We start from the raw sequence: 16,031 nt of genomic DNA on the forward strand, positions 1-16,031 counted from the left end.
AAACGGAATAATTTTTATGTAATTAATTTCACTATTCCTTTGGCCAAATTTCATATACACAAATGTAAATTTACAAACAGAAAACCACATTTTCGTACCCTACAAAAATAAATTGAACTGTATTTTAAGACGGTTAAATGCTCTACTAACAAAAAAGCTGTTAGAATTGTAAGTATATGCATGTCCCTTAAGGTCCTTGTGTAATTGTAATGTGATATTGTACCCCCTAGCTCGACTGTCTATTGTTTGTAATCTATGTATGCTTGTCTTCCCTCATGTGTTTTATGTATTGATTTGTTATTAATAAAAATAATTAAAAAATTAAAAAAATTACGGAGTTTTCTAGTTCCGACTAGTATGTGAACGCGTCATACATTACATATCAGATTTTTAAAAATCGTGACAGGCCTACATTTTCCTGTCCACATGTCGACAAAACAAAATAAGGTGTGATATTTTTTGTGTCACTAAATTAATAATGCGAGACATGTCAGTGGAAAAGCTTTTATGCACACATATTGATATAATAACCATCATATTCAAGTGAATTTTGAGTCACGCGATGACATGTTGTGTGGTCCTACCACTACGACTCGCTGGGAAAGCATGCAGTTTAGGCTACAGATTAAATAAATTATGATGAATTTTACAGGGTGGTAAAAGTGCAAGGTGATGAACTTGTTGCACCATACCAATAAATATCGAGGATCTTATTCTGATGACATATTTTATGCTTGGCTGCCATTTGACAAAACATTATCTGCTTTTAAATTGCCAATAATAATAATAATAATTATCTCGTCATGTAGGCTATAGAGCCCCACAGTGGGATGTCATAATACCCATCAAACCTAGCGGTCAACAGGTAAATGGTTCCAATCGTTTTTCCACCATTCATTTTTCCCCATAGGGAATTTTAGAAAGACTTAAAATAAGGACTGTTTTGTATATGCTTACCCCTGTGTGACGTTCTGATAATCATGTAAATCTCTCTCGGCAAAGTTACTTTTATCAATATATTCAGCCCTATTTACTCTCTGATTTGAAATGGTAATTAGCATCAAAGTAGACATGCAAAACTATAAATCCCTGCAAGGTCTTGCACATCATCCCTAGCTGACACCTTCGCTCACTGTTATTGTGTAAATTTAAAACTTGCACAAGACAGTTCACAGAATTGGCCATTTTAAGAAATGTAGCTAATTTATGAATTACTACATTTAGCTGACATTAGATTCTTACCTTTGCCTCGATTTGGCACTCTTGTCCAGATCATCATGGCATTTGTAGTTCTCTATGATAGCCACATTAGCAGCTAATAGAGGAAAATATATTGATAAATCACCTTGTCCTAGCGAGATTTGCATGGCTATCAAAACATCACGCCACTGTAAATTTACACAAAACACAGCACTTATTTTTAGTGAACCATTTCCATGTTTGACCGCTAGGTGTAATAGGTATTATAACGGTCCTGATGTTGTTAATGCGAGTGCGCTCTTGGAGCAGCGTTGGATGCCGTCTTTTGTTCTTAAACACTACATTGCCCATCATACAACGGATACGTGCGTCTTCTGAGATCTGCCTGTGTTAACGTTTTTGTTAAATGTAACATAATATACGCAGAATGTGTCCCAAATATATTTTATGCACCAATAAATACATTAAATTGAATAAGAAAAGGTTTGAGATTAACCCAGCATTTAGAATGTGAGGCACTGAGGCTCAGATCCTCACATTCTAAATGCTGGGTTGAAATCTCAAACATCAAAACTCGTTGAGCGAAAACGATTTCCATTCTGAAAAGGCAGGGTCCTCACATCGTGATTGCCATCGAACGGTGAGCTGGTCATCATAAATTACGTTTTGACTAACTGAACTAGCACTTATCGAGAGCTTGTCTCTTTACGGAGTCAAAATCAAGAGTTGAAGGCAGCGGGAGACCATGGACGTGGCCCGGATGTTACTGTGCCTGTTCTCGGTGCTGGTGTCTGAGAAGTTCCTGGTGGCTGCGTTCTCCCAGAGCCTGGTCAGCGACTTCACATTCACACTCCCCGCAGGGCGGAAGGATTGCTTCTTCCAGACCATGAAGAAGGACGCGTCGCTGGAGATAGAATATCAGGTGCCAGGGGTTTATATGATTGGTTTTACTTAGGGAAAGGGTGAACACATAATTGTAAATGAGCACACTTGATATAACTCATGTGGATAGCTTTGGAGACTGTCTCTACTCTGCTAGAACTACTCGCATGACTTCACAAGAAGTCCCATGTTATGTGCATATCCCATCATTGATTGTGGTTAGCGCTGTCGTATTCCGTGGTGGAAAAAGTACCCAATTATCAAACGAGTAAAAGTAAAGATACCTTAATAGAAAATGACTCAAGTGAAATTCACCCAGTAAAATACTACTTGAATAAAAGTATATAAGTATTTTGTTTTAAATATACTTAAGTATCAAAAGTAAATGTAATTGCTAAAAGATATATTTACGTATTAAAAGTATAAATAATAAAACATTCATTATATTAAGCAGACCAGACGGCACCATTTAATAATTATTATATATTTAAAAAAAATTAAATTTGCGGATAGCCAAGGGCAAGCTCCAACACTGACATCATTTACAAACGAAGCACGTATTTAGTGAGTCCGCCAGATCAGAGGCTGTAGGGATGACCGCTTCCCTTGATAAGTTTGTGAATTAGACAATTTTCCTGCCCTGTTAAGCATTCAAAATGTAACAAGTACTTTTGGATGTCAGGGAAAATGTATGGAGTAAAAAGTGCATAATTGTCTTCAGGAATGTAGTAATGTTAAAGTAAAATACAAATAGTGAAGTACAGATAACCAAAAAACTACTTAAGAAGTACTTTAAGTATTTTTACTTAAGTACTTTACACCACTGGTCGTATCTGAATCCAGAACCTAGGAACTACTTGTGGAATAGGTTGAGTAAATTAAATGTGTTGTAAATGTATTAAACACTAACTATAGGCCTATATGATTTTGAAATTATGCCATCATACTAGTTTAGAAACTCGTTTTTCCCAGAACTGGCTATAAGTTCCTTTCTAATAATGACATTCCATCCTAGGCTGTGGTTCCTCTTACTCCTATTTCATTAGCCTAGCACTAGATTGTGCTCTGCTGATGTGTTTAAAATGTTTCCAATTGAGTTGTAGCCCTGAATCACAAATCTCAACACAGAAGTCTGGTAAAACCTCTATTTTCTATGAAATATTTTAACAATTCTGACATAACGGATTGTCATACCATAACAGTAGGATAGTCTAGCTGTAGCATGCTAACACCATAGACAAGCTATTTATGTGGCATGCTGTAGCCCACCACTCTGCCATCGGAGTGTGAACAAAACTGACAATGTCCTTAGTTTGTGGAGACACTAATTTCTAAGTACTTCATGGTATCTGCTCAATGTCTGTGTTTGGAAATCCTCAAATAACTAGACATTAAAGTTAGGAAACCCTGTCATTCTTTGCTCCTGAGTAACAGAGGAGGCAGAGATCTGTGGAAATAGTAAACCAGTAATGCAACTGTAGAGAAATAGGCACCAGGGACTGGCCTGTTCACTTATTGTCTTGAATGGACTCAATCCAACCATATTTCACTACTGAAAATAGGCCTTGTTCTTGGACTGGACATTGTGAAGCACCTCTGCTTGTTTTTCAGCACCAGCTCTCCTCAACCTCTATCTCTTTCTGAGTGCGAATTACACTGTGACATTCGGGGTGGTCTCTTGGGTGATTTTTTTTTTAAAGGGGATAATAATGATAATAAAGACGTCCATTTAATGGTAAGAATTGATGACCTTTTAATGTGGCATGCACACAGCCAGTCATGGTTTTCATCTGATTGTCAAACAAATCACTTAAAGTAGGCTACCTGTGCATGTTCGTCCACAAAATAATTCTAGCATCACAACAGTACACTGCATGTACACTTGTGCCATTTGATGAATGGAAATGGACATCTGTGACAAAACACCAATAAGTGTGCCTAATGACATTCAGTGATTGTCATTAATTAGGCCTCCATTGATTGGGCCTGCAGTGATTGATGTGTCTTGCTGACAAATTAACATTATTTGTTGCCTGAAAAGTCGGGACACCTGAATTGGGGCTGAAACTGTCCTGTGAAATAGCAGGATGGTCACCCTAACACACACAGTCGATTTACTAGACTAGGCTACAATGTGTTTTACCATGAACTTCAAATAGGTCTACTGGTAGCCAGTGGTGTAGTGGTAAAAAAGATAGGTGGGTAAACTCTAATTGCCGGTTGTGGTGAAAAAAGTAACGCGCCCTATACTTTCAATGCATTTTTCTGAAAAAGGTGGGTAAACTGTGTTTACCCTCTACTAGGCCAACACCACTGGCAGTAACCTACCCTCTCAGTCGAGGCAATTTTACACACATGAATACACGCAGAACAGGTAGCCTACATTCAATATAATAGGCCTACATGAGATGAATCAAAACATGTTTACACCCTAGTTCATGAGTTGTCCATAATTCATTAGTTGAATGCTTGGAGTGTTCACAGATCATGTGACATAAAACACTACCATTCTTTCCTTACATGAATGACATTTGTGACTGTTATTTGCCATTATTAAGCATTTAACCATTTAGTTAGAACTTTAACCTGTATGAATCCTGGATCTTGGAGATCTCAGAAAGTGCACTGAGTGTAACTATGCCTACATAACATTTCATTATCTTTCGCCGTGAAAACAGTTCTCATGGGCACACAAATCCAAAATAAAGTAGGCCTATGCAAATACAAAGTCTAATGGTTGTGACCGAAAAAGCCAACTATAGGCCTGCTGTCATTAACGTATACTGAGTGTACGATTTCCATGACAGACTGACCAGGTGAAAGCTTATTGATGTCACCTGTTCAATCCACTTCAATCAGTGTAGATGAAGGGGAAGAGACAGGTTAAAGAAATATTATTTTAGCCTTGAGACAATTGAGACATGGATTATGTATGTGTGTCTTTTAGATGGTGAATGGGCATAACAAAATGTAAGTGATTTTGAACGGGGTATGGTAGTAGGTGCCAGGCGCAACGGTTTAAGTGTGTCACAAACTGCAACCCTGCTGGGTTTTTCACGCTCAGGTTTCCCGTGTGTCTCAAGAATGGTCCACCACCCAAAGGACATCCAGCCAACTTGACACAAATGTGGGAAGCATTGGAGTCCACATGGGCATATTGTCTACCATCAGCTGAAAACAAATATTGATAGAAAACAATCAAGCTAAATAAATGGTCTACTTCTTCTGGCCACAGACGCACAGAGAAGACCAATACCCGCACGCACCTGGAAAAACAAAGCAGTGAGCACAGTTGACTGACAAAAGCAAACGGTAATAAATCAACGGATGAATCTAATGCATTGGAATAAAGGCTATTTCTATAAAGGACACATGGCAAACAAATGGTGAAAATTAGGATGTACAAAGGAAAATCAATGCTTTTAAAAGAGCTCAGCTTAGGCCGAAATTCAACACTACTGAGTGGACAGCGCTGCTGTCTAACTAGCTATAGAATTCTACAGTACCATTCGTGGACAGGAAGACAGTTTGTGTAATCATATAGAAATAAATGGTTTGAGGACTCATGAGTGGCGCAGTGGTCTAGGGCATTGCACTGCAGTGCTTGAGGCGTCACTACAGACCCGGGTTCGATCCCAGGCTGTGTCATAGCCCGACCATGACTGGGAGACCCATAAGGCGGCGCACAATTGGACCAGCGTAGTCCGAGCGAGGGGAGGGTTTGGCCGGCCGGGGCTTCCTTGTTCCATCGTGCTCTAGCAACTCCTTGTGGTGGGAGCTTTTATTTTCATAATTACCACTGCATGGTTAAATTAGCATAATTTAGAAAGCCCCATGAAAGTTGGACTTTTCTTGCATTTAGGGAAGCCGACAAAAGCATACTTTGGAAATGGAATGATTCATTAACAATATCAGTAACAACATCAATTATAAATCTTCAAGAATTTGTTTGCCATGGTATACTGTCGATTTAGGGCCACATAGCACTGCATTTTGCTCTGTGCTTGTTTCCCGAGTATTTTTTTATTTAACTTTTTATTTGACGAGGCAAGCCAATAGGTGATGTAGTTTTGTTTTGACTCTGTGTGTCTCTCTCTCGCTCTCCTTTTATCATTCTGTCTCATCTGTCTCTCACCCATCCCACTTGTCTGTGTGTGTCCTCAGGTGTTGGACGGAGCAGGTCTGGATGTTGACTTCTCCCTGTCGTCTCCTACTGGACACGTTCTGTACAGCGAACACCGCAAATCAGACGGAGTATACACGTAAGACACACACACCACGCAAGTGTGAAATACACACTCACATGGAGTTGGGCTCGCTCTCTCTCACTCTTTCTCCCGGTGTGTTTCCATTAGTGTAGAGACCGAGGATGGAGACTACATGTTTTGTTTTGACAACTCGTTTTCTGCTGTGTCGGAAAAGATCATCTTCTTCGAGCTTCTCATGGACAACATGGAACAGGAAGGGGAGGAGCCAGAGGACTGGAAGGAGTACGTCCATGGGACCGACATGTTGGACATGAAGCTGGAGGACATCATGGTGAGGGGGTGTGCTTATATTACATCTAGGCTACATGCTGATTCTTTACCCTTCTCCTGAAGTGTGTACTTAAACTTTCTCACATGGATTTTACAATGGTGGAAACCCTCCAACCAATGCTTACACCAATCCTATGCTTTGAAATCCATGACACGGAGTGTGCAAGTGCGTAACTTCTAGAAAAAGATGGACTTGTAGTCCTAGCTAGGACTGGAAGCATACTTTGCTTTTACACACACTATAGATGTATGGCATCATGGAGGGTGCGTTTTATTCACTCAGCATCTGTATTACATCATGCGAGGGGGTGCGACTTCGCACATAACATTTCACAGAATTCACACGTTCTTTTAAGATCTTGGAAAGTGATACTTGATAGTCAAAAAGGAAACCCTGTGGGTAGCCATTGGTAAAAAATCTATGTGTTAGTCAGATTAGGGCAATTCCACGGTAACAGAATTAGACAGACTCACATTTTTTACTTAAAATATATGTCAAACAAAAACCATTGATTTCAGAGTTTAACAGAGTTTAACAAACCATACAACTCTATGCACAATCACTACTTTTAGCAATTTACACTGAACATTTTACAAAAACACATTTACTTGAAGAGCTGTGCAGATGCAAAGTTTGGTTACATAATTTGTGTATAATCTACCTAGTTTTGTGTCCACGTTTTCCAAAAACTCTTAAATATCTGCTCCCAATTAAGATTGAACGATGTCTGAAAAAATAATGGAGTGTCAACTATGACATGACACATTGACTTTGAAAAAATATGAACTACAGTAAGTGAAGTGGATTTACACCTGGTAACGGAATTTCACCATCGGTCCCTGATCTGTACTACACAGAAATGCATAATTATGGATATAAATACTTTTTTTTTGGGGGGGGGGGCATGCCTATTTTACATGTTATTTTGACATTAATACATGTCACATATAAGTTTGCAAACAATTTAAAAAATATATATATATATTAAGTTAATAAAGCTGCATACAAACATGGTCTCTTTTTTTTGTTTTCTTGAGTGATGCAGCTCCAAAATGCAGGTGTTTCAGCCTAGCTCAGTGCTTTCTGTGGTGGTGGGGCGAGCCAGCAGAAAATAGGAGCATTGCGCCGTGATCGGCTCAGTGTTCTGTCACTCATGGGGACACGACGTCATTGCTCAATTAACTTTTTCGCTGTCAGACAAGGCTCCGCTGAAAGCCAGGTGTAGCAGTGGTAAAGTGTTGGGACTGCTGTTGGGACATCTTTATGTAGACCCTAACAGTTTGTGGGCACCGTTTGTCACCGTTATGGTGCAATGAATGTATTGTTTAGTGTTGTGTTGTTGCTTTGCTGGCATGCATCCCACTTGATTTTGTTGTTGTTGCCCCGTCAAGATTTACAAGCTAAAACCGCCACTGCTTGGAGGTGACGCACAGTCCCGATGAGTGACAGAACACTGAGCTAATCATGGTGCAACTAGAGGACATACACTTTGTATATTCCACTGGCTGCCCCACCACCACAGGAAGCACTGGGCTAGGCTAAAACACCTGTATTTTGGAGCTGCCTTACTCAAGACAGCAAAAAAGAGACCATGTTTGTATGCGGCTTTATTAAATCAATTATGTTTTTTGTTGTTGTTTTTTTTACATTGTTTGCAAACTGATATGTGACACATATTAATGCCAAAATAGCTAAAACAGGTGGGGCTCTGCCTGAATGACTGGTTGCCACTGGTCCTTTTACATGGAAATTACCATTAGTAATGGTAGAGTGGTTTGTGTGACCAGCAGGGCAGAAGAATCTGGGTCTTGTCTGAAGCCTGTTGACATCGGTGTCTGTCCTGTCTTTCTGGGCCAGTGTTGCACAGTATACTGAAATATTGTACTTTCTCAGTGCTAGAACCCAAACAACGGTTCAGTACTACAATGTTTTTTACTTTGGGTACTTCTGCCAAATGTTTCTCATGTCGTCTAATGATTGAGAGAGGATCATGTCGCAACCAATGTCCCCTTTCAGCGCGAGAGCACTATGGCTGTTGCGGTGACCGTATTGCTGCCACACCAGCATGAGTCATGACCGTTGAGCCACGGTAATCTCTTTTTATGCACTCTGGACTTTCTGTGTTGGTGGTACTGGTACTCAGGGCTGTAATGTCCGTTTAACCACTGAGTGTAAAACATGGGCTTGGTGGATGTTGTTTCAAAGCCAAACACAATGCAGAGCAAGGGGAACTACTACTTCAAGGTCTCAGAGCAAGTGACGTCACTGATTGAAACGCTATTTAGCGCCCACGCTAACTAAGCTAGCCGTTTCACATCCGTTACACTCACCCCCCTTTTGACCTTCCTCCTTTTTTCCGCAGCAACCAGTAATCCGGGTCAACAGCATCAATGTAACAGTATAATTTTAAACCGTCCCCTCGCCCATACCCGGGCGCGAACCAGGGACCTTCTGCACACATCAACAGTCACCCTCGAAGCATCGTTACCCATCGCCCCACAAAAGCAAGGGGAACTACTACTTCAAGGTCTCAGAGCAAGTGACGTCACTGATTGAAACGCTATTTAGCTCCCACGCTAACTAAGCTAGCCGTTTCACATCCGTTACACATAGGATTAGGCCTATATATGAAGCCAAGCCCGAATAATTATGATTGTGCTGTTATACAATATTATGCATGGCAGAAAAACATTTTTAAAAATAATACAAAAGATTTAATATGTCTTTAGTGATTGGCCAAACCTATACTCCAAAATGTGTCACATTTTCCCAAATGAAGCACTGGGTATCTGCAAGGAACAGAGTTTGGGCGGAATATCACATGTAGCGCAGCGATCATGCTCCTCAAACAGTGCTTAACGGGTGGAGTGAAAAAAAGTGTTATTTCTTTCTTTCTCAGCTGCTCATATTAAGCACATGCTCCGCTATAAAACCGGAGTAGCCTACCCAGCATCATTGAAAAACGAACCGGCTGGAAAGCGCGCGGCAGCTATTCGAGTGCATACAGATGACTTCTTTTTCCCCTGCTAAATCGAAAATAATTGTACGTATTAATAAAGACAAGATTAAATTGGGAATAGTTTGATGGGTGAAAATATGGTCACTTGATGAGAGAACAGCTGTGTCGCCTCAGGCAAGGAACACAGCGCAAGCTTTTTCTGCGACTCCCAAATCATCAATAGTTTATAGTTGCATCATGCAGCCCATATATGTTTTGATTTTTAAGACATTCTGAGATTTGTATCATTAACCAACTAAAGTTGCCAAATAACAAAATATAGCGTACAGGACCTGTTTCAAATGAGCACTTATACGCTCAACATAGTCACTTCATATGCGCAATCGCTTCGGAATGGGAAACATATAATTGATATTTTATTCAGCTAAGTTCAGTTATATTCTTATTAGTATAAAATAATGGCATATCTTGTCAGCTAAATGAACAAGCCTATGGCATGGAGCATAGCCAGATAACATTTTCTTCTGAAATACATTGTCATCATATCATCATATTTCTTTAGACCTGACTTAAATAAATAATGGATTTGATGTGATGGTGTATATTAAGTTGAAGTAGATGTTCTGAAGGCTCTCATCAGCAGCTTGTATTAGTGGAGGCCTGGAGATGCTATCATGAGACCAGCAGTATTTTGCACGGCACTAACCGGATGACAAAATGTCATGACTGCCACAGCCCTAACCGTGCCTGCTCCACTTACCCATTGCTAGCTGAGGAACCACTGTACTCACTGGGAGAATGGGCTACATCACCACTTATGCTGCACAGAAGTTTTAATGCAAAATGGCATGTAGAGATGTTGAAACTGTTAATAACTGTTATCAAAACAATGTTCATTACAGGCTAGGACATTTTACAATGCAAGATCCCGGTAGCTTCCAGTTTTGTAGGCTAACTTTCCTTGCTAGCTTACAGCTCAAGCTAACATCAATTCACTACCCTAGTTCCTTTTTTTTGTGATAATATGTGACCATAATGCAAAATATTGTTTTGCCGATTGTCACCAAAAACTTTATTAATTCACTTCATCTCCCCGCCTCACGTCTCTCCCAGTCAAGATGGTGATTTATAATACATTTTGAAACAATAATACAACAGTACACGGGGAACACAAGTATACATAAATAATATACAAAGGACAGTTGGGATAGAGGGTACAATAACACATTACACAAGGACCTTAAGGGATATACATACACTTAGAATTCTACAGCTTTTTTGTTGGTATGAGTATTGTGAGTATTGCATTGTGTTAAAATATTGTTCAATTTCCTTTTGTAAGGTAAGAAAAAGGTCCCACTGTAGCCATTTGATTTACACTGAAAAAAAATATAAACACAACATGTAAAGTGTTGATCCCATGCTTCATGAGCTGAAATAAAAGATCCCAGACATTTTCCATACTCACAAATTTGTTTAGCATTTCTCCTTTGCCAAGATAATCCATCCACCTGACCGGTGTGGCATATCAAGAAGCTGATTAAAGAGCATGATCATTACACAGGTGCACCTTGTGCTAGGGACAATAAAAGTCCACTCTAAAATGTGAACTTTTGTCACACAACACAATGCCACAGATGTCTCAAGTTTTGAGGGAGTGTGCAATTGGCATGCTGACTCCAGGATTGTCCACGAGAGCTGTTACCAGAGAATCGAATGTTCATTTCTTTACCATAAGCCGTCTCCAACATTGTTTTAAAGAATTTGGAGGTATGTCCAACCGGCCTCACAACCGCAGACCATGTGTAACCACACCAGCCCAGGATCTCCACATCTGGCTTCTTCAACTGCGGGATCGTCTGTGGGTTTGCACAACCAAATAATTTCTGAGCAAACTGTCAGAAACCGTGTCAGGTAAGCTCATCTGTGTGCTCATTGTCCTCACCAGGGTCTTGACCTGACTAGTTCAGCGTCGTAACTAACTTAAGTGTGCAAATGCTTACCTTGGGTGGCCACTGGCAGAAGTGTGCTCTTCAAGGATGAATCCCGGTTTCGACTGTACCGGGCAGATGCCAGACATTGTGTATGGCATCATGTGGGTGAGCAGTTTGCTGATGTCAACATTGTGAACAGAGTGACCCATGGTGGTGGTGGGGTTATTGTATGGGCAGGCAAGCTAAGGACAACGAACACAATTGCATTTTATTGATGGTAATTTAAATGCACAGAGATACCGTGACGAGATCCTGAGGCCCATTGTCGTGCCATTAATCCATCGTCATCACCTCAATGTTTCAGCATGATAATGCACGGCCCCATGTCACAAGGATCTGTACACAATTCCTGGAAGCTGAAAATGTCCCAGTTCTTCCATGGCCTGCATGTCACCCATTGACCATGTTTGGGATGCTCTGGATTGACGAGTACGATAGCGGGTTCCAGTTCCCACGTATATCCAGCCACTTCGCGCAGCCATTAAAGTAGTGGGACCACATTCCACAGGTCACAATCAATAGCCTGATCAACTCTATGTGAAGGAAATGTGTTGTGCTGCATGAGGCAAATGGTGGTCACACCAGATCTGACTGGTTTTCTGATCCATGCCTCTACATTATTGTATTTATTTTTAATCTGTGGCCAGCAGATGCATAACTGTATTCCCAGTCATGTGTAATCCACAGATTAGGGCCTAATGAATTTATTTCAATTGACTGATTTCCTTATATGAACTGTAACTCAGTCAAATCTTTGAAATTATTGCATGTTGTGTTTTATATTTTTGTTCAGTGTAGCTGGGTTTTTGAATAACAGGGTTAAGATTTAGGAAGCGTCTCGACTTCTGATCCTTAGTAATGGTTATTCCTAAATTGTAAGTTCTTATTTCACTGGAATACCTATGAATTCACCTGTATTGTGTATACAGTGGGGCAAAAAAAACACTTCCAACTATGACAGACAAAATGGAAAAAAAATCCAGAAAATCACATTGTAGGATTTTTCAGAATTTATTTGCAAATTATGGTGGAAAATAAGTAAAAATCCTACAATGTGATTTTCTGGATTTTTCTTTCTTCTCATTTTGTCTGTCATAGTTGAAGTGTACCTATGATGAAAATTACAGGCCTCTCTCATCTTTTTAAGTGGGAGAACTAGGCTACATCTTGATTAACCCAGTTTATTAATAGACCATACAAATAAATGATTACCATTATGATGTTATGTAGTTGATTGATTGTCTAATTGATTCATGAATGTATAGATTTTTTTTATGTAAAATTTAAAATGTAATGATATTGAACTCAGAAGATCCAAGTGCCATTCTGTGACATTGGCTAATAGGCCTTCTTCTTTTCCCTTGGTATTGTTTTGATATAATTTTGGTATCGAGAACTGTGATGGTATCGTGATACTAAACCTGGTATTGGTGTCAAAGTTCTGGTATCGTGACAACACTACTCTGAGGTAGAGATGCTTGGAATTACTACACGTCATCGTAGAGTACACAACCACAAAGGTGGTGTCACTTTGACCCAGCTCACACACGCTGCCAACACAACAGCAGAAGGTCAGAGAGACTGAGCACCACAGCCATCAATGTCACAACAACACACACGTACCTGAGAGCAGAATGGTTTGATCTTTCTTCCAGACCCCCCCCCCCCCTCCCCCCAGTATCAGTACACAGACACAGTCAGAGGCAGGAAGTGTAAAGTACAGCTGTGGACCCTTGAGAGGACTCACTGACTTGTCGGCCTTGTTTACATGCCCCCACCTGTCCTGTTGCCTTGGTCCCTTAGGACCTCTCTAGGTAACATCTATAATCTGCATGGTCCTGAAGTCCAGTCTACTTTCTCTACTCAGTATATTGCTAGTTCCAGGATGGTTCTATGACTATTACAATAACCCAAACTACTATCTCTCTCTGCTCTCCAGGACACCATTAACAGTGTTAAAGCCCGGCTGGGGAAGAGCCTTCAAATACAGACTGTGCTCAAAGCGTTCGAGGCTCGCGATCGCAACCTCCAGGAGTCCAACTACGACCGGGTCAACATGTGGTCCATGACCAACATGCTGGTGATGATGCTGGTGACGGGAGTGCAGGTCTACCTCATCCGTGCCCTGTTTGAGGACAAGAGACACGCGCGCACGTAACACCCCGCCCACTGGGAAGGGCCAGGGAGAGACGGACAGCTCTGTCTACACCTGCCAGCCAATAGCGAGCAGGACTGTTGGTGAAGATGAGATTGTAACTCATCAGATTTTTATGTACAACACTCACACACTCATACGTTACATCACACATCCTTACAGACACAAATGCCATACCTGTCCAGTCTCTTCCTCTGCTCTGTTCTCCTCTGTCTAGCTGCTGTTGGTCAGAGGGTCTGTGTTGGTATCTGCTCTATCTATCTAATAATCAGTGGCGGGTGAAACACCAGCCAGACCTTCCGTTATTGGTGTTTAAAAGCGAGCGTAAATGAACAAGTATTTCTAATTTAATATGGTAATGTGACCTCTAAACTTTTTCTTCCAGACACTGAGGTGTGTGACTGTCCTGTCTCTGTGTCACGTCTTTCGAGGTCTTCCAGTATGTGACCTGTGAGTCATGTTGCAAAACACTTTATTGTAGAGTAGGTTATTGATACGGCCTTTCACCCTCTCACTCTCTTTCAAAAACACACTCATTCTCACACACACACAATCTCTTACTCACACACACTCAAACCCACACACTTCTTCATTGAAACCGCTGCTGTCTGCCAGTTCCAGCGAATGGAGAAGTGGAGTAGGGGAAAGGGAATGGTTCCATATGTAACTCTCTAAATCACGGCTGTTCTCTTCTACTCCCTCCTTTTCATCCTCCTATAACTCTGTCCTGATGGTCTGTCAGACTTAGTGCTGACAGGCGAGTCGGGTTTCAGTCATACAGGCAGAAGCGAAATGGAACCTGCCCTGCCCCTTTCGCTCTCTTTTTCTCTTGTGACAGAAATAGAATGCTATCTAACACACAGCTGTGTCATCACAGCAATCACACGCTGCACCTGGGGAGTAAAAGAAGCAGGGAAGGTTGTGGGAAAAGGGTTGCGGGTGACTGAAGGAGGTGGGAGTGGTTGGGAAATCAACTAATTGACTGTTATTTGGCTTTATTTGATTGTTTTGTAGCTCTGTCATATACGCACTTGGACAAACATACAGATGTGGTTGATGCACTGAGATATGTGCCAACATTTTGGAGCTGCTGACAAATTTAGTCTGATTTCTCTCTCTAACTGCTATGTCACAAAATAGTTTTTCTATAAATACGCAATGCGCTGCTGTGTTGATGAGTAACACCACACCGCCATCTTGTGGCTGGACACCAAACTGCTCATGCAAAACAACGTGACTTTGTTCACCTCTCGGACTGAAGGGTATACTACAAAGCATGCTCAACGAAATAGCCAGGTAACTTTGATAAATAATCAGATAGCTATTGGTTTTCTGGTTAATTTAAGAATGCTAAACTTATGCCCATTTCAAGCATATATATCTAAATGTCAGCTAGATAATTCATTGAACCTGCTTTGTAGTAAACCCTTCTGGCTTTCAACCTATCCCTGCTTTGAGATATTAAATAAGCAATAATACAGTGCGGCAGTATCCACTCTTTCTCCACTTTTACAATGGGAGAGTAACTTACTATACAATAACAAAGTGATGTTCAAGGGGTCTTGCATTGTGCCATTATGAGCCCCCCCCCCCCCCCGTCTGTTACAGCTTCTCTAAGCCAATTACAATGGGTTGTATTGCCACTGTCTGTCTCTGCCCACCATTTTGTGTCAAAGTATTTTAGCTGATGCTCAGGCAAGCATCACCATGGGAGATTAATCAATAAAATGAATATTTTTAATTTATAGAATGTCATTGATGCTCTTCTCCAACCTTTTTTGTTCCTTTCTGCACAAGACAATGATGGCCTCTAACGAACAAAAAACTCAATGCTTTGAACCTACAGACAAGATGTTTAGGAGAAGGTGTCTAACCTTATGATGGAACGAGGAGAGTATATTTTAGCAATAAGGCCTGAGGGGTTGTGGTATATGGCCATTATACCACGGCTAAGGGATGTTCTTAAGCACGACGCAACACAGAGTGCCTGGATACAGCCTCTAGCCGTGGTATATTGGCCATTTACCACAAATCCCTGAGGTGCCTTATTTTATATTGGTTACCAACGTAGTAATTCGACCAGTAAAAATGAAGGTTTTGTCATACCTGTGGTATGTGGTCTGATGTACCATGGCTGTCAGCCAATAAGCATTCAGGGCTTGGACCACCCAGTTTATAATCTGAGATATACAGACTAATGTTCTGTATATGTAAATGTGTCAAATTAAAAAATTATACTTTTCTGAATGTGGTGTCCTGTTGTGTCCTTTGACTTCAAATGAGTGGTAGGAAATGAGAAGCC

General features: G+C 40.7%; 1 protein-coding gene across 1 annotated transcript; it reads left to right on the forward strand.

The window, feature by feature from the left end:
* Positions 1-1,622: 1,622 nt before the first annotated feature.
* Positions 1,623-15,976, forward strand: LOC139409337 (transmembrane emp24 domain-containing protein 5-like). Its single transcript, XM_071154319.1, has 4 exons — positions 1,623-2,122; positions 6,247-6,344; positions 6,438-6,621; positions 13,514-15,976. The coding sequence occupies exons 1-4, from the start codon at positions 1,946-1,948 to the stop codon at positions 13,730-13,732; spliced, it is 678 nt and encodes a 225-aa protein (XP_071010420.1). The 5' UTR covers positions 1,623-1,945; the 3' UTR covers positions 13,733-15,976.
* Positions 15,977-16,031: the final 55 nt, after the last annotated feature.

Source organism: Oncorhynchus clarkii, chromosome 5, assembly GCF_045791955.1.
Source record: "Oncorhynchus clarkii lewisi isolate Uvic-CL-2024 chromosome 5, UVic_Ocla_1.0, whole genome shotgun sequence".
Taxonomy (NCBI): domain Eukaryota; kingdom Metazoa; phylum Chordata; class Actinopteri; order Salmoniformes; family Salmonidae; genus Oncorhynchus; species Oncorhynchus clarkii.

Bases quoted from the DNA above. Each gene is read 5' to 3' on its own strand.
- LOC139409337 (XM_071154319.1), top strand. From the start codon at position 1,946: ATGGACGTGGCCCGGATGTTACTGTGCCTGTTCTCGGTGCTGGTGTCT. The intron at 2,123-6,246 runs GTGCCAGGGGTT...GTGTGTCCTCAG, and splicing joins CGCTGGAGATAGAATATCAG to GTGTTGGACGGAGCAGGTCT. The intron at 6,622-13,513 runs GTGAGGGGGTGT...TCTGCTCTCCAG, and splicing joins TGAAGCTGGAGGACATCATG to GACACCATTAACAGTGTTAA.